General features: G+C 54.5%; 1 protein-coding gene across 1 annotated transcript in view; it reads right to left on the bottom strand.

Moving 5' to 3' along the window:
• Positions 1 to 19,024, bottom strand: part of Sdk1 (sidekick cell adhesion molecule 1) — an 881,670-nt gene that overhangs the window by 58,291 nt on the left and 804,355 nt on the right. Inside the window, exons 32-35 of the mRNA XM_047533731.1 lie at positions 17,396 to 17,466; positions 8,148 to 8,283; positions 6,851 to 6,910; positions 4,814 to 4,915 (exon numbers count right to left, since the gene is read on the bottom strand). Coding sequence (XP_047389687.1) covers positions 4,814 to 4,915; positions 6,851 to 6,910; positions 8,148 to 8,283; positions 17,396 to 17,466 — 369 coding nt within the window. The remainder of the gene's footprint in view (positions 1 to 4,813; positions 4,916 to 6,850; positions 6,911 to 8,147; positions 8,284 to 17,395; positions 17,467 to 19,024) is intronic.

The raw sequence follows: 19,024 nt of genomic DNA, 5'->3' as shown, positions 1-19,024 counted from the left end.
AGTGAACTGGGCCCTCCCTGGCCTCCTGAGGTCCTTGTCTGGAATAGGTCCACCCCGACAGGCTGGGGTCCTTCCTAGAAGGGGTCCACCCCTTCCAATTGGGGTCATGATCTATATGTTATTTTTACCAACTTGAGACACCTGTACATGGAAACCAATCTTGATCTCAATGAGAAATCTCCTAACACTACCTTTCTCTGAACTTAAAAAGATTTAAATATTACATCCTTGGGCTCCAGGACCCAAATTTCATCACTCTACACATTTCTTCATTTTCTAGACGCGACAGGTTAAGTGACGTGCGGGCACCTGCTCCTCATTCCTAGGTGCTGACTGGTGCCCCCACTGGCCAGGCACATTCTGGACATGCACCTCGCGGGTAGCACAGCAAGTCAGTGGCACAGCTGGGTGAGACCCTGAGTTTCCTGCCCCGGCACACAGATCCCCCTGCTATGCCATGAGCCTCTAGACTGGAGCTTATGCAGCTGTGGAAGGGGCCAGCACTCAATCAGGAGGCCACAGAAGCCTCCGAGCACTTCGGGCCCTCGGCTTATGATGCTCAGAAGCATCCAGAAAATAAACCGAAACTGGCCAAGGCGAGTTTGTGTCTGAAGTCTCCCCTAATGTGCACCAACATGTCAGTGGTACCTCTCACCATCGGGTACTCAGGTTGCAACGGTAATGACTGACTGGCCTCCTCTTTCCAGAAAATTTCCTCCAGTGTGAACATGGAGGACAGAAGTGTGCTGGGCCCATTTGCAGGACTGGGCCCGGCCAGGGTCAGGTCTGAATGGTGTGTATTGCATTAGGCATGAAGGAGCCGAGCCACTCCATAGGGGAGCAGATGGCACAAGGGGCAGAGATTCGCTCTAGTGAGATGGTGCCCGGAGAGTCATGTGGAGAAATGGAGGGGGACGACTCCAGAGGGAGGAGGAGGGACCAGCACAGGAGCCCTCGGGAAGGCCTCCTGACGAACACCCAAGGGCTGCCTGTCCTCATTGTGAGGACAGGATGCCAGGCCCCGGGCAATGAACCTGCCCCCTGTGAACTTGGGTGAGTCCTGTGTCCACTCTGAGTCTCCATTTCTCTCCAGTGACATTTCCTGAGAGCCACAGGGTCCACTGTGAACCTCACAGGCTGAGGACTTGTGCGGGGCAAGGAGACAGCAGGAATGGGAGGCAGATGCTGAGAGCAAGAGAGGACCCAGGGGAGGCCTGTGTGCGACACGTCGTCTCCAGACACAGCAAGCACAGCACTCCTGGTCAGGGAGGAAGCTCTGGTTCCGCCGCCTGTCTCCTGCTCTCCTGGCTGCGTCAGTGAGAGCGTGCTACTCAAGCACAAAGGAAGCTTCATCCTGGTCGCACATGACCTTCCCTCGGTCATGTGATCCAGGCTCCTCTCTCTGCCGCTCTGCCCTCCCTTGGGACTCAGCGCCCTCACAACTAAACCTGTCTGTGGGAAAGCCACAGGGAAGGCTGGTCCCTCCTGCTCCTCTTCTGCAGGAGGTGGCACCTGTTAGTTTTGCTCATGTTCCATTGGCCATGCTCGGTCACAGGTCTGCATGTTGTTGCAGTGGAGTCTGGGAAATGCATTCCAGCCACGTGCCCGGGAAAAGACAATGGTTTGGGTGGACACAGCACCACAGTTCCCAGCTGCTTGCTACAAACCTTCGTCTCCTCCTTGGCATCTCCATGCAGTCACATGCACACTGAAGACCATGATTTTCCCTTTTCCTTTCCTCCCAAATATTCCGAGTCTCCCTGACTTTTTCAGGCAGGCTTCTGGCCCATGATCCCTCCTGGGTCCCACACACCAAGGCCCTGAGCCCAGACTAGTGGCCCTGCTCCTGTGGATGGCGCAGGCAGGGCGCAGGCCCCGGTGGCCCTTCCCACAACCTTACTGCCTCTTCCAGGCTGCCCAGCCTCGCTTTCTCCCCTCTGCCTGCGGTCCTGCCTGGGGTCTCCTCTGGATGCCATGACCCACTTCATGGCAGGAGAGAACACAGCTTCCTTCTACTCCTCTCTTCCTGCCTCCACCCGCCCTGTCGGCACTGTGCTGGGTACAGAAGTGACACCACATGTGTGGGGTTGGCCCTCCTGGGAAGGAAGGACTCTGAGCACAGAACAGACTGGTTATGGCTGCCCCACTGCCTCCTGCCCCAGGGACATGCAGGGGCTGTGCGGGTTCCGCCTGCTCCCCACACCCTTGCCAGCTCTGCCTGGCCCTTTCCCTGCCGCCAGGAGCACTGGGGAAACCAAATGACAAAACCAGCCCAGAACAGGGGTTTGTCTGTGGCAGAAGGTGACAGAGTCATCTGCTATCATGGGGACACATGCAGCTCATCCCTTTTCCTTCCTCTTCCTCAGTGTGAGGAGCTTCTGCCTGGCCTTATCCCACCTCATGACCTGCTATGAGATGTGAAGCCACTTGCGTGCATCTTGGCATGTCTAGGTGGCCCCATGTCCATGTATTTCCAAGGTTGCCCTCCTAACCATCTGTCCTGATATCAAAGGTATGGTACCTCAAATTTGCAGACATGACAAATGTATTTGGTGTCCCTTTGGTACTAATGCTGGGCAAGGAGACTTTCATAATGAAGCAGCCCTGGCCTAGGGAGGAACACAGACATCGAGAGAGGACAGTCCCCTGATAAGTGACATGTGGAGGCATTCATGAAATGTCCACAGAGCCCAGTACCCAGGAAGAGATCTCAAGCCCTGCCTGGAGGGAGGGTCAGAGTGCCTAGGGGGAGCCCTGGAGCTCAGTCCCTGAGCATGGGCAGCAGCTATTTGGGATTAAGAGCAAGAGGCACTTCATGCTTCTCACACCAGGTAATTCCGTGAGGAGCTTCGTGGAACTCCTCCTGGATGTCCTGCTCTGCTCTGATCTTAGCGTACTCCTTCGAGCTCTCTTGCAACCTGGCTTGGCCTCTGGAGCTGGTATGTACGGGCCACACAGGGCTGCGTGGCCAGGGCAGGATGGATAGGGTCTCCCTTTCTTCTGTGAGACATAAAGATTCAGGTGGCAGAGCCCAGGAGACTGCACCAGTCAGTCACCACAGGGGAGCATGGTGTGCTGGGGAGGAGCTGGGTGGAGGACAGGCCTCTGGCAGGAAGGAACAGGGACTGTACAGCAGGGTCCTCCATGTGGAGAAGGGACAGAGACAAGGCCCCGGGAGCAGGGAGAAGCTGGCACCAGGTGTTATCAGTAGCCAGGTCTACCTGGCTGTGGCTCCTCCCGCCTGGCTCTGCCTCAGCTCTGCACTGTGAAAAACACCTAGGACTCACATGTCAACTTCAGCTCTACTCACAAATCCAAAAAGGAGAAACAAGCCAAGTGTCCCTCAGTGCAAGCATGGGATAGATCCATGCCACAGAACGTCACCAGGCTTGAAAGGGAACAGAGTTCTGACAGGTACTATCAAAATGGTGACCCTCAGAAACATCATGCTAAGTGCAAGGAGCCTGACACAAAGGACAAATAGCACCTTCTGCTTAGGCGAGATCTGAGGACAGGAGATTTGAAAGACAGAGGATGCCAGGTGCTGGGAAGAGAGAAGGGGAGGGGTGCTTAATTGGCCTGGGATTTCTGTTTGGGAAAATGAGAAAGTTCTGGAGGTAGAAGGTGGTGATGGCTGCAAAACACTGTGCGTGCTTAATGGTGAGGAACTGCGCATCGACAAGGTGAAGAGGCAGATTTCACCTTACACCTATCTTCCCACAACAGCAACAAGCGAACACACCCTAGGACCAGGCTGGGAGCGCAGCAAGTCTTGTTCTCCTGTGCTGCCGCCAGGCCCGCAATCTCTCCTCCTCTGCTGCAGCTCCTGTCTCTGGACTTCTGCCTTGGTCCCTGAGACAGAGGACCTGCCTAGAAGCCCCAAGCCCCTGGCACTCAGCTGCCACTGAGGGGTACAGGCTGACAGTGGGCAGAGTTCCCACATGCCATTGCCTGCTGCCACTGTTTGGGTTACATGGATCCCAAATGGCCAGTCATATCAGTCCCCACCCTCCACCCACACCTTGGTGACTAACAGGATCCACTGCCTGAGCACCCCAGTGGGCATGCATCTGCCACAATCACCCTCTGATGACACACTTGCATGTCCCTCTTCTGCCATAGGAGATCTGTAGCTAGGTGGATGCCAACTGGAACACCCAGGCCCCTCAGTGGCTCTGACTAACTCAGACAGACTTTGAGGAGAGAGGCAGAAATGATGGATGCTCCAGATGTTCCATTTCTGCAATCTCATTTGTATGCAATTATGGTTTGACCATTCCTGAAAAAGGCTAGACCCTCCGTGCCACTGACTGACCTCTCCAAATTGCCAAAGGACACCTGGTGCATTTCTATTCTCTGGCCCAGCATCTCCCCAAGGCTGGGGCTCCATCCTCAGGAAATTCTCATTGTCCTGGGCCTGAAGCATCACCCTTCTGAATCCACACCAGGCGATGCAGCAGGAGCACCAGGTGCATGCCAAGGGAACTCCTGAAAACCATCAGCCCAGGGAGCCTGCCTATGGACAGGACTCCTCAGCCAGCAGGGAGGGCATGAGCACCCGGCCAGGAGGAGGGGGGAGTTCAAGTGGATCTAAAAACACGACCTATTCTCACTTCAAGTTAGCCCTGCGACTCACTTGAGCTGTTGGGAAATCCCAGCACTCTCCTGAGCAAGGTTTCTCCAGGGGCACCATGGAAACTTCCCCTGACCAGGGCTGGAGAGCTGATGTGCCTGGCCACACAGCTTTTGGCCTTCCCATCCCTCACAGTGTCCCCAGCTGGCTGCAGGGTGGGTGATACTAGAGAAACCTTACCGGCCTCCCCAACGAAGACTTCCACAGGTGTGCTAGCAGGGCTCTCACCAATGATGTTGTAGGCGGTCATGATAACTTCATAGCGCCTGTACTTCTTCAAGTCTACGAGGTGAGAGGAGACGGGGTCAGTCTGTGGCAGCATGAGCTTCCATTCTTAGAAGGTTCCCTGTGTGGACCACACTAAAGAACAGAACCCCAGGGAGAGGCAGGAGAAGTCTGTGACATGCCTCCAGCCCTGTGCTCAGGTGAAAGGCCGCACGAGGTGCCCTTCCACAGTGAAAGGGTTAGAGGTCAACCAGGCCCTGAACTGCCTTTGCAACCAGCATCTCTCCTGAAAAGTACCAAGAGGTGGAGGGAGATGTCAGCATTTAAAAGAAAACATTAAAAAGACAAGAGCCCTTGGGTTGTTAAAGACGCCATCAGGGCTGGATATCTGAGGAGCCTGGGGGAGGATGGGGAGCCTGTGGTGAGGCACCTCAGCTGTCCACGCTGGTGGAACTATGCATGCAGAAACACAGGCAGGCAGCTAAGCACAGACTCCACACTGGCAGTGAGAGTAACTGACCTTGGAACCAAAACATTCTAGAAGATTCTCCCACTGGCAATACTCAGCTGTGCTGAGGCCCTGAGTGCGGTGTCTGAGTGAACAGTGATGCTTCGGGTGGTGCCCTCCCTGGTGAATGAGACCACCATGGCCCTTCTGCCATTGGCTCTGGGGAACATGTGTGTGGTCTGCCCTGATGGCCAAGAAAGAACCCAACCTCTCCATCTCAGTCCACTGGGCTCTGCTGCCTCAGGAACAGCCCTGAGGAAGGTTGCCTGCCCCCAGCAGCCTGGCTTGCTAGTCCCAGCCTGGGACCCATGTGGCTGAAGAGTCCACTAAGACCTGCGGCAACATCCTGCTTGGGACCCTCCTGACCAGAACCTGGTCAGTGTCCCAGCTGACGACACGTTTGGGATAGTGCCAGGCCCTAGTGGGCACACAGCAACTTGTATTTGGGAGTGATGAACACGGGGGTGAGTGGAGGATGGAAGGGGGCACAAAGGACTCACTGGATAAAGTGACACTTTGGGGGACAGCCTGATGCCGGGTGGTGGGTTTGGGGGAGCTTGTGTGGGTGAATTCTGCTCCACAGCCATGCTGGGGTGGGGCGGGAGGGTGTTGACTTTGAACAATCCCGCCTTGGGGAGGGGCTCAGAAAGGTCTAGCCCCACCCCTCCTCTTCCCCCACCCACTTTCAATCTGTCCAGACTCTGCATCAAAGAAAATCACATTATGGGATGTCCCATTAACCTAGCACTTGGATCCTGAAACCCATCCTGAGCTGGAATCAAAGGGGAAGCAAGATGGTTTGGTTTAAGTCAAAGGAGACAACCAAAATGTGGGCTTTACTTCCAATGGAAGGTTATTCAGTTACAAAAAGAAGGGCATTCTGATCCCTGCTGCAACGTGTGAACCTTGAAGGCCTCATGCACACCAGTCACAAAAGGACACACACTATATGAGACTGTTTTTGTTAAGTTCCTGGAGTCTTCAATCTCATGGAGACGGAAAGCAGCATGGTGGACTCTAGGGCTGGGGAGGGAGTGGGGTGTTAGTGTTTAATGGGTGCAGAGTTTCAGTTCTGGGGAAGATGGAAACCATCTGGACATGGATGGTGGTAAGTGGACCACCATCTCAAAATGGTTACGGTGGCAAACTTTGTTATGTATATTTTGCTACAATTTAAAAAGAGTAAAAAGAAAGGGTGAGGGAGTCAGAGAGGAGACTCTGCTGGATCTGACTTTCCTTTTTCTCCCAGACAGGGAGATCCAATGCAAGATCTGCAAACCCCTCCAGCCTCTGTTTCTAGAAGTTTCCTTTCCTGTCTCCTGATGGTTTTGGCATGTTGAAAAGCAGCATTTGAGAGGCAGAACTCCAGAAATTAGAGCCATTAATCCAAACTGGTTTCACTTGGTCCACTGAGAAGCCAACTGGCACACCATGATGTGCCGCCTGGTCACAGCAGCCCCCCGCGGGAGGCGGTGTGGACTTACGTCTTAATTCATACGTTGTTAACGTGGAGCTGCTGTTCACGGTCTTGAAGCTGCTTTGGGCTATTAGGGGTAAGCAAAGCAGAAAGGCAGTTAGCACGCAGGGACACAGTCACTGCAAAGGACACACAGCAGAAATGCGGGTGTGGAGCGACCCTGCTCAGATGCCATTCCAGGGGCAAAAAAGACCCTGTGCCACCCGCACCTCCCATCAGTTCCTGGGGGCTTACTGTACTGCTTTCTAAAACAGCAAGCCACCTCAGGGTGGGGTGGGCTCACCTTCCAACAGAACAGAACAGTGTTTGGGAACCCATCGTGCCAGACGGCACCAGGGGGATGTGGATGTGGGTTTCTCCCAGGCACTCTGGAAGGTAGGGCTGTCCGCTGACTGAGGCTCCTCCTGTGGAGCCCTGGTCTGAAGGGGATGGGTAAACCAGGAACCCCTGGGGCCAGGTGTACGCATCCAGCCTCATCTCAGGGTCCTTCTATTATGTGGGCACTACAAAGCCCAAAGAACGACAAGGACCAATGAAGCTCACTGTTGTCTGGTCATCAGCGAGGGACACCACTGGGGTGAGCAAGGGCGTGGAGGACAACTGAGCCATCTCCTCTATAACACCCCTCAGCACCACCCCTGGGGTTGGCAGGGCCCAGTGCATGTACACCACTGACCAGCCCTGGAGGGACAGGGCACAGGGACAGCCCCCGTCTGCCTGCTGAGTAGGCACACTCAGAGAGCCCTCTGATGCCCCTGAGTGGAGGAAGAAGGAAGGTGCCTGCAGGAGGTGGTGGGGACCTGCTCTCCCGCCCTGTTCCCAGTACCAGGGTGTCAAGGGCAAGGAGTACTTTCTGTGATGCCTTGGTGGCAGCTGGACTACCGAGAGCCATGCCAGCTTGTGGCAAGGTGTAGGCCTGGCACAGAGCGGCCCAGGAACGAGAGGGCCACCAGCTTTGTGTTGAAGCTGCATGTTGTGAGGACAGGTGGTCTGACCGTGGACTTGGCTGTGGCAACAGGACTGGTCCCCCCTCCATCACAGGCCCCAGGCCTCTGCCCAGGTGGTCACAGCAAGTCTCGCCTGGAGCCTGGTTCTCCTCCCTCTGCCCGTGGCACTTAAGGCTCTCCCGCCTCCCAGCTCTGTCCGCCCTTGTCACACCCACACTCCACCTGCTCCCCAAGCCCAGCAAAGGGTCACCCTCACCCGAGTTCCTCCACAGCATGCCTGTTTCCCGCCATGCTTCACGTGGAGCAGACGGATATTCAGAGTCACCTGGGAGCCTCGCTGCCCAGGGAGCTGCTCACCTGCGAGCTCTGCGCGCAAGGCGGAGGGGCTTTTGAGCGTCTTGGTCTCGGGGCTTGAGCCCACCTCGGCCTCCAGCTCCCGGTAGTAGATCCTGTAACCCTGGAGGAGGCCATTCAGGCTCTCGACCCGGGGAGGCTGTGGAGACACCACACAACTCGGTCATGCCAGCGCATCACTGGGTCAGCCCGCATCAGGGGCATGGTGGCATCTGCCCAGTTCAACCAGCCAATTGTGCAAGGGAGGCCGCTAGTTCCAGTTCGTGGCTCTTAATTGCTAAAACAACGAAGGAAGGTGTGAAATTGAAGAGAGAAATGCAGGGACCTCCCAGAAGCAGAGAGGAGGAAGAGCCCTGCACAGAGCTGTTCTGCTTCGCGTGTGTGGGGACACAAGGTCCCGTTCCATGTGCAGCCGGAGTCCTCGAGAGCCCCAAGACTGGGCAGGAGAGCATGGCCCAGGCACAGAGGGGTGAGGAACTGCCCCTTGTGGGATAAGCAGAGAAGAGTAAGGGTCCCGCGATGTGTCCTGGCTGGGGATCGTCCACATTCACTGGCTGGCCCTCCCTGGCCTGCCCACTCCCTGGCCACCCAGGCTTGTGGCAGTCTTACCAGGTTCCTCATTGACCCCTCCACATGCCATGTCACTCCCACCCCACCCCCTCAGACCTATGGCTGAATCCTCAGGGCTCCTCCCAAGCCAACGGGCACAAGATGGCCTAAGACAGGTCAGGTACTCATGCCCATGCACTAGGAAGAGACAGGTGGAGACCAGGCCAGCACTTAAACCCAAGTCTGTTAGACCCCAAGACCTGAATGAAGTCACATTAGGATGTCACTTCACCACTCAAGACCCAGTCCAAGGTCATCATCCCCCCAGTCTGTTTCTGTTAATAAGTGAGTTTGGGAGGATGTTTCACTTATTTGACAGATCTATCACTATGAGAAAAGTCCCCTGTTTCACAAGGGCTCCTCATAAAGCCTCAGGGGTCATAGTTCCCATCTGGCTGTTGGGGCTCCTCCCGGGTTGGTCAGATGAGGGATGTGGAGTAAAAACCTTCTTGGCTACACCAGGAGGTGGATGGAGACAAGGTCATGAAGCCTTGTCCCCGGACAGGATGTGAACCAAACACCCTGGGTCTCCTGCAAAGCAGCTAATTACGTGAGGCCACCAGCCCCTTGGTACATGGTCCTGTTCCCTGAGGAGAGCCCACAGCTTTGCTGCCAGACACCTGCCGTTGTGAGTTAAACTGTATCTCCCCAAAAGCTGCATTGAATTCTAACCGCATACCCGGGAAAGTGACCTTATTTGTGAATAAGGTGGTTTTTTTTTGCATTGGAATCAGTAGGATGAGGTCACACTGGATTTGGGTGGGTTAGGACACTAACCCAGTGACTGTTCTCCTTATAAGAGGAAGGAGGTTTGGACGTGGACACATGGAGAGGATGTCATGTGAAAATGGAGACAGACGTTAGAGGGATGTGTTGACAAGCCAAGGGGCACTGTGGGGTGTCATCTGCCACAGCTTCTGTGAGCATGGCTCCGCCAACACCGCGACTTCAGACTTCTGGCCTCCAGAACTGTGAGAGAATACATTTCACTGTCTGTGGCTTACGTGTTCCCACATCCCTTCCTCTTTGGACTCTTGCTACTCATAATCCCCAACCCAGATTTGGAACATGTGATATCCTTTGCTCTCCAAACCTGCCAACTGAATAATCAGGGGTGTGCATATTGACATAGTAACCACAAACACACACACACACACACACACACACACACACACACACACACACACACCCGCCAGTGGAGCATGGTATGCACATGACACACAGGATGTTTCAGAAATGAGAGTTGCTGACACACTGATTCAGCAGTCCCCAGGCCTGTGATGCAGAGCTACCGGCAGCTCCCTGACCTGCTCTGGGGACCCCATCCAGGAACAGCGCCGCAGCACATAAAAGTGTAACTAGACACTGGGCAGTCCTGCCAGGTCTCCCTGGCTCTCTTCAGAGGGGCCTGCAGGTGCACAAGAGCAGCCTGCACTTGCACCTAGACGAGCTCTGCCCTCCTGGCCGCGTGTCAGAGCCTGGTGTGCAGGTCCAGGGCAGAGGGCTCACGCCCCCAGGCAGCACCCTGGGGAGCGTGTCCACCCCCGAGTCCTCTTCAACTTTGCCAAAGTCTCCAGGGCCACCACTATATAGGCTGCAGCCTCAGCTCCAAGGACTCCTGCTGCCCACTTGGGCCACAAGGGAAATGGCGCTGCCAGGCTTCTGGAGACTATGGCCTCCAATTCTCTGGTGACGGAGGGAAACTGTGTCTCTGGGGGCTGGAGACTGCTTCGAGAACAGCTTTTCCTTTCCTCTCCTCACTTTCCCAGCAGCAGGGGGACCTCAGGGCTGGTTCTGTGCCTGTCTTTGCTGGGTGCCCTGGGGAGGGGACACCCCTGGGCACCCTGGTGCTCACAGGTCAGAACTGCCAAGTCAGAGTCAAGGACCTGATGTCAGGTGAGCTTCTTTTGCGCTTTTCTTTTTCCTGTTATATTTGCCACATTTAGAAACAAAAATATGGGACACCCCACTATGCCTGAACCTGAGATTGCGGCTGTGCAATCCCATGTGTGTGCTCTGGTGTCTCCGCTCCTTCCCCTTCCCAACCTGCCATCCTTCCTTGGGACAGCCACAGGGGGAAGGCTTCACAAGTCACCTCACAATAACTGAGCTGTTGAAACTAATCAAAAGCCAACCAGCACAGACCAGGGTCTCCGCTGGATGGGGTCTGCCAGTGTGGGGACTGACACCAGCAGAGCACAGCAGGGTTCCTGCTGTGACCACGACCACTTTCTCCAGTGAAGAGTTCTGGGCCTGCGCACCAAGTATGTTCCCAGGACAGGTCACTCATTGGAAAAGCAGAACAAAGCCCAAAGCAACCAGTAGCAGGGCTCCAGAAGTGCTGGATGGATGTGGATCCCTGGCAGAGAAGTGGGGGCGAGGGTAGCGAGCAACCCCCAGGCGTCTGCAGGGAGCAGGGAGGGAAGGCTGTGCATTTTGTGGCGGTTTTAATTTTGTTAAATTTTGTCCTTTTTCTTCCCACCGATTTTGTTATCAAATCTTACTGTTTGGGACGTCGTGTGCACCCAGCAATGGTAAATCACTGGAGTCCTGGGTTGTTCGTTAACTTCTCCTGCTGTCCACCTGTCCTGGATCCCCCTGTCTCGATCTGAACTCCTCTCTGAGGACTGAGCATTTCAGACTTTTTCCTGGGGTGCCACAGGGCTCATTTTCAGGTGCTCCTCCCTGGAGAGTCTATGGAACTGTTTCGAGAGCAGTTATTTTAGGTCTGTTTCCTTCACTCCTGATAGATAGATTCCTCGTGACAATTCCGGATGTCATCCAGTACTGCATCTGACGGCACCTAGACACGTTGCTCACAGCACATCGCCACAGGGCAGGATCAGAGATGGAAACTGTGCAGCCCATGACACTGGCACGTGCCCACTTGTCTAGGGACAGGGGTTGCTGGCAATCCACGCTTTCCACTCTAGTCCTGGTTTTCTTCTGGGGTACAGTTGAGCCTTAAATTGAGATTTTCATTCTGTGGCACATCCTCCTGCAAACCCAGTAGTACCACACAGTACTAACCCCTTCTTCTTAAGAGAGGTGCAATGAATTTAAAAGTTGGAGAATGGTGATAAGAATAAAGAGGCATTTGTCACACACTAATATTACAGAAACGGTGGAAGGAGCCACCCTGTGCATGAAGGCCACAGGGAAATGCTGTCCTCGGCTATTTCGCCAATTAAGGCAGCCCCAAAGATTCCATGCCTCTTCCCTGGGGACTGCAGGTCAGTGCACAGATGTGGCCCCCTGAGGGAGGGAGGATGACTCTGGGCCTGCTGGGCCCCTCCTACAGTGAGACAGGTCAGGGCTGAGGGCTGGGGCGATGGGGAGGCCTGAGTGCATGTTTGTTACAGAGCTGTCCCCTCTGCTCACTGTGCACCGTGGATGGGCGCAGAGCAGAGTCCTGAGATTGCTGAGCTCTGCACACTGGGGGAGTCAGCAGGAGCCTGGTCATCCGTGGGTCTATGGATTTCTCGGGTTGTGACACCACTCATGGAAGTAGATAAGCAAGGACTGTGGGGATAACAAAGGGGACTGCTTACTGCTCATGGCAGGACCAGAGTATTTATAGAGGGATGACTTTGGGCTGCCCTTGATGAGAGGTCTTTTGATGAGGGGAGGAGGGGGTGGTCTTCCAGGAAGTAGGTGGCATGCCTGGTACAGATCCACGGTCAGGACTGCAGGATGTGAGGCAGGGAGGGGGCTCAGGTGCTGGGGCAGGTCAGGAAGAGCAGCTGGGCTAAGGAGAACAGTCCCTGGGGCCTACACCAGGAATGGTCCAGGTCCTATGTTGTCCCCCACAAAGTAGACTCCCAGAATGATCTGCAGCTGAACTCAGGAGACTGGCCGGAATGGAGCTTCCTCCAGGTTCACCAAAGACCCACCTGTGTGGGCCCAGCTGGTGTCCTGGGCCCCTGCTACCCCTGTCTTGTGGCAATGCAGGAATGAGGAGCCCTTTGCCAAATGAGAGAGAGAAGAGAGAGAGGCCTCCAAGACCTTGGGGGTTTTGGCCTTCCTCTTCTGGGTCCCTGACAACCAGGCAGAGAGACGCACCCCTGCTCAACACAGCTGAGTGCCAGGAAGCCTGATCTTGGTCCTCGAGGCTCCTGGTCTGCTCAGATGACACCAGGCCATCCTGCTGAGAGTCTCTGGGCACTGTCTTCTCACATGCTGGCAGGAGGCGGGAATAGCAGGGGTCTGGCAGGGAAGATGAGATGCTGGCACTTGGTTTCTGGGAGCTGGGCTGACTGGAATCAGCAAGAAGGGAGCAGTGAGTGGGCAGATCAAAAGCTTGCAGCTGGGTCTCTTTAAGCACCGGTCCAGCAAATCTCACCCGGCGGGTCACCTTCAAAGCCTCCCTCACAGTCCCGGATTATACCCGCGGCAGCTCAGGCACTCGGGCCTCAGCAGGAAGATTGTGAAGGCCGAGGCCAACTCTGCAGCCACACGGGCAGAGTCGTGATTACAGTGAGAAGTGACTTCCTGTGGGGAGGAGGGAGGCTCTGGGCGGGTGGGGAGGACCAGATTCAGTTCACCAAAAATATCAAATACGTCGCAAGTTGGAAGGTTGGGAAAATAAAGATGGCTTTGCTGGCTCTCCCATCCCTCCTCCTGGTTTCTGCCTTGGCACTGCCCAAGAATGAAAGGCTCTGGCAGCCTCTTGCTCACTCCCCACACTGCCTGGGATGGGCCTTGGATGGGCCTTGGACGTGGCAGGTGCTCAATCAATGCTTGTGGAATTGAGTTGGACTTGCTGTAGTCCAGATGACCCTGTCTAGGCTTAATTTCATCCTGGATTGGCCATGTGTACGGGCAGATGCTGAAAGGGAACTGGGAATCCCTCTGAAAACTGCTTCCCTGTGCCTGCCACCAGCAGAGTCCGCCAGCAGACTCTGGGAGTCCTGCAAGGGTTTTCACTGTTCCAAAGCCCCCTATTAAAAGGCAGGTGACCTAGCAGAGTGCACCTGGGTGTCATGGCCCCGTGCAGCAGGAAGAGGGCAGAGGATGGTACACTGGGAAAGATCTGGACCACAGGGTGCCACGGGACAGCAGGGCTGAGAGGAGGGAAGGGTTTGGGTCAGGAAGACAGGCTGGGTCACTTGCCTGCTTCCTTTCTGCTTAGGTTGGGAGGAAGGTGGGGCAGAGCCTAGCTTTCCCCACTTCAAAGGTGGGAACCTGCTAAACCCACGCTGGAGGTCTCCTGGGGAACAGGAGGCAGGGCTGGGACTCAGGTCCAAATCTGATGGGAGTGCCATGCCCCCTGCGGTCTGTTTATATTCCCATGACTTCTGCTTCCTGGAGAGTGGAACAGGGATTCCCTCTGGGATTAAATCCCAATAGTTTGGAGGAACACAGAGGCCCAAGGTGACTTCCCGTGAAACAGAGCATCAAACACAGCACCACCTGTGCTTTGGCTGTGCCTTTGCCCTGCCTTGTACCTGGAAGACCTGTCTGTGCTGTGACGTGTGTGCAGCTGTCCCTCTGGCCAGTCAGTGGCCCCCTCATTGTTGCTGCATGACAGACTGACAGATCTTGGGTCTGCAGTCATCTGCAGCCCTCTGCCCAGGTGGTGCAGGACATCCCTGAGATTTGTTCTGAAGAAGCCTGCAGCCCCTCTCCCTCAATGCCCAGCATCTGTCCTCTCCCCTAAGGAAGGTGCTGTGACAACATTTGTTCATCCTTGGCTGACAGCTTCAAGTATGAGGCCATCTATGCTTAGGACTTTCTCTTTGCTAGAAACTGCCTCCAAATCTAGAGGAATCTGAGGGGTGCAGGGCCATGTGTGCGGCAGGCTGCGTGGTCCTTGGGAAGGTCTGGAAGAGCAAACTCTAGTGTTGTGGTCAATTTACGAACCTTACCGCCTGTTATGAGCAGTGCTCAGCGGGAATACCGTGCCACACGGTACAGGATGTGCGTTCAGATCCGAAGATTTCAAACAGAAGTGCACCCATGAAAGGCGAGATTGATTATCCCACTAAGAAGAATGAAACCTGACAAAGTGCTGGGGGAGGCATCTGAGTGGGTCTGCTCCCTTGAAATTATGGCCGGTGTTTGCATTTTTAAACAAATTACTAAAAAAATAAAGGTTTACAGGTGAAACATTTCATTTGGAATGCAAATCTATATTTAAACCTAGTTTCTTTTTCTTTGTTCTACTCGCTCTGATTTAGTAAATTACTCATAATTTTAATTGTACTTCAATTGCCTGGCAGTTGACAGGCATTTATTTCTACAATGCAGTGTATTGACCGCCTCCTGCTCTGGGCTTCATGCAATTAGTTTGTTCTGCTGGGCTTGGGAGAGGACAGCTGATGGACACATATGCCAAGTTCCCTCCGAGTGGCCCTGCGCTTCAGAGCTGTCCAGCAGCAGCGGAGGGGCCTGGAGTCGTGCTGTGGGGAGGCAGGACACGGGCGAATAGGGCCCCTTGTCTGCGGGGGTGGGGTGAGTGTCCCAGCCTGAGTGCCAGATGCCTTTATGGAAAAGGAGTTTACCTAGTTATTGGCACTGAGCACGTTCACAAAGAAAATGCTGATTTTCTGGCAGAGTTTAGCATAGTACAAAGGACCAATCTCCTTTCAGCTGATTATGTTGGGGACCTTGAATTTCCATTTTGAATGTTTCCACGTTCCAGCACAGCCCTAGTGGAAGTCAAGGCTCACGCAGGAACTGTGGAGGACCTGGAACACCAGGGACCTTGCACCTTTGAGAACTTTGCTTCTAGAGAGAATCCTGGAGCCAGAGCATCACAGGAGAGTTAGGGGTTAGGTCCTGTTTCACTTCGACCAGACAAATTGGGGCAGGTCAGAGCCTGGAGTGGAGGCTTCCTGTTCCTGGTCCACTCTCCTTCATTCTGGCCAACCTAGAATACACTAGGAAATGACTGGTCACCTTGGAAGGTTCCTGGCCACAGACAGAAGGTACAGAAGTGGCCCTGGAACCCTGTCAATACTTGAAGGAGGTGATGCACACTTGGCAGAAACCCACCTGTTAGAAGTGGTCCTGCCACTCTTGCAAGTGGCAGTGTCGCATTTCATGAGGCGGAACCCCATGAAATCGCCATGTTTGTACTTCAAACGTGACGGTGTTTCACAGGATTCAACCTGATACTCCATGACACCCCAAGTTACAACATCGCTGGAGGAGCAGCACCCTTAGGAGTCAGCAATCACCAGCTGGCCGAGTCAGGCACACTTTTGCTCTCATGGGGTCTACCAGCTGCCCTGGTCTCCTGACTCACTCTGTTCCCTCAGCTGCAGTGCCCAGGCTTGAAGACCTGGTGGCTGCCCTGGCCCTGTCCTCCAGGCCTGCCGAGTTAAGTGCTGCCACCCGAGTGCCCTTCTCCAGGGACTGGGGAAGTGCTCTCCTTAGGATGAGCTCCCCAAGGGCCTAGCACTCCTGTCCCTTACCCTACTGCTCCCCTGCAGGTCACCCTCTTTCCAGTGGACACCCTTCCAGCTTCCACTAGGCCAACACAGTGTGTGGTCAAGATACGGCCCTCTCAGCTCTCCAAGGCCATGTGCAGACCTCTGGTCCTTTGAGATTATCAGCATCACTGAGGTGGCTTTGTTTCCTGACCTCTTGAATGTTCTCCTGCCACTCACTTCCTGCTGAACTTGAGCTGGCACCTGCCATCCTCCTTGACAATGTTGTCAACCTCAAGGAACACTCTCATGCCCATGCAGGCCACCCTCCTGATCCCCCCAGGTCACAGGGTCACTTATAGGCCCACCAGCCTTGTTGTGGCTCTGAATACAGACCACAGCTCTTGCTTGTACCTGTCCCCATTCTCTAGCATGACACCCCCATTCTGGCTTCAGGAACGTTCCAGTTAGCCAAATGCACCACCTGGGTCCTCATTACTGTCCTCACCCTGTCCACCAGCCTGTTGGCCCACTGCACCTTCCCAGGCAAGCTGCAACCCTGGGGAACTCAGCAGGGCTCCCAGGACCCTGAGCTGAGCCCTCTCCTGCAGATTCCCACCATTATCCCCTAGCTGGGCTTTCCCAGGGAGCTCTGTGGCCTTCTCTGGCACTTCTGCCCCTTTGTCCCTTGTGTCCTCAATGTACTTCATGGTTATCAAATTGGAAATTAGGCAGAGAGGCTGGCGCGTCCTTGCTAATGTGAGCACCGTGAAAAAGGCCACCAGAGTGGTGTGATTATGCAGGAGAAGGTGCTTGGGTCTGGCTCAGTGTTCATTGGAGAGTGAAAACCCAGACTTTGTACATGTAAGCCTGTAGATATTTTATCTGTTGTCATTGATTTTTCTAGAAAAGACAACCGTGGACTGGAGTTTACTGCCCTGTGGGACATTGGTTTTGTTCTTGAGGAGGAAGCCCAAGTCCAGTGCCCTCTGTGACCGGCTCCTGGACAGCAGCTCTGATGCTCTGAGCAGCCTTGGAGGCCCCAGAGGCCCTGCCCCGTTCACTCCGTATGCATATCACAGTCCTGTTTCTAGCACTTTGGAAGCTACACTTCCACACCATTTTCCCTTCCAGTTTGCCAGCCTGACCAGACCGTGTCCCTTGTCCTACTCAAACACTTGGCAAGGGCTCCGCTTTCATCTGTGTCCAGCCTCTGGCTGAGCCAGGGAACAAGAGACTTTCATAACACTGAGGTCTCTCGGCTCTTACCTGCCACTGGATCAGGACCGAGGAGGTGGTGTGTGGGGTTGCTGAGACAGACCCTGGAGGCTCTCCTGGAACTGAAGCCGGAAGAAGCAGGGTTAGAACAGCTGTGAGCATGCGTGCAGCAAACCCTGCCTGCATCCCCCAGGGGCAGCCTTCCCCAGAGCTCCATGATGGTGCCCTCCAAGCGCTGCCCAGTTCCTCCCCGTGGTCCCGGATCTTTGAGGGTGGGCACACATCATTCTAGAAGTCTCTTAGGTCAGAGCTACTTCTGAGAAGGGCAGATGGTCACACTGAGATAGGAGTTTGGAGATACAGAAAAAGAAAGATATACTGAGTCTCAAAAGAAAAGTACCCATAAACAGTTGGAATGCAGGAAACACCCATAAGCCACTGGAGTGCACAGCAAGCAACTAGCAAGCACCCAGCCCAAGGCCTTGGCCCTCATCCTTGCCCACAAAAGGGACACAAGGTGGGCAAGGCACAAGGGCAGAGAAAACTGGCGTGAAGTTGTGTCACTCCGACCCGACGCTCTCTCTCTCTCTAGTTCAGCCCCTGGCTTCTGTCCCTCTACAGATATTCACAGCCCAGAGAAAGAGGTTGCGGCTTGTCCCTCTGGAGATGGCCAGCAAATCCTCGAATGTGTCTCAGCTTTCCTAAATAAATCTGTCTCTAACTAACGTGTCCTCAAGTTCAATTCTGCCACTTCTGTGGAGAACAAGAACCCCATGGTCCTGAGTTGAGGTCCTCCTCTCTGGGAACTCCTTGGACACCGTATTCTTGGTTCCAATTCTAATGTGACTATCTCTGGTGAGGTGGTAAGGCAAAAGGTAGCCAGCCTGGGTCCTGCAGCCACGGTCGGCTCTGGTCTCTGGTAAGACCAGGTTGGTTTGACCTCTGCCCATGGCAAGCCCTGCCCATGGCCAAAGCGTGGCCACTGTCACCTGCCACACCCAGGAGGCCATCTTTGACCCCTTTTCTGTGCCCTCTGCTCCCTCCAATTTGATGCAGTCCTCTTAATGTACTGAACTGACCTCCCATATCTCCTCGGCTGTGAGGTCACAGCAGAGTCCTGACACATATTCTACACTCAAAACATACGCTGAGCTGCGTAAGGTTGAAAGTGTCACCGTACCTCGTGTGTGCCTCCACTCTTGATCCAAGACTCCTTCCAGGTCAATCTGTGATTCTCCTCTAAACCTGCCAGCCGCTCCCAGCCACACCAGCCCCAATTCTGCCTCGCACAGCAGGTCTCTGTCCACCCTCCCAACTCCTGCTGCACTGTCCTCACTGTGGGCCCTTCCTCTGGCCTTCCTGAGAGCCCCTCACAGCAGATTGCAATTACAGGGGCCTCTCAACATTCTCCAGCTGTGAGGTTGTGCAGGAAATAAAAATCACAGTAATAAGAAAATCTTTATCAGTAAGCCATCCACACACTCAAAGGACCCTCCCCATCAAGCAGGGTCAGTCTGTGCCTGTCAATCGGCAGCCCTCAGCGGGAGACAAAGCAACACAAATACAATGCAAATCTGATGCAAAGGGAAATTGCAAATCTCAGAGAAGGAAGATGCTCAGATAGGTGCATCAAAAGCGCTGATTTGAATATCAAAGGACTGAGAAAGGCCTGGGAGCTTG

The sequence above is a fragment of the Sciurus carolinensis genome, chromosome 18 (assembly GCF_902686445.1).
Source record: "Sciurus carolinensis chromosome 18, mSciCar1.2, whole genome shotgun sequence".
Classification (NCBI taxonomy): Eukaryota; Metazoa; Chordata; class Mammalia; order Rodentia; family Sciuridae; genus Sciurus; species Sciurus carolinensis.
This window is presented reverse-complemented; position numbering and strand designations above follow the sequence as displayed.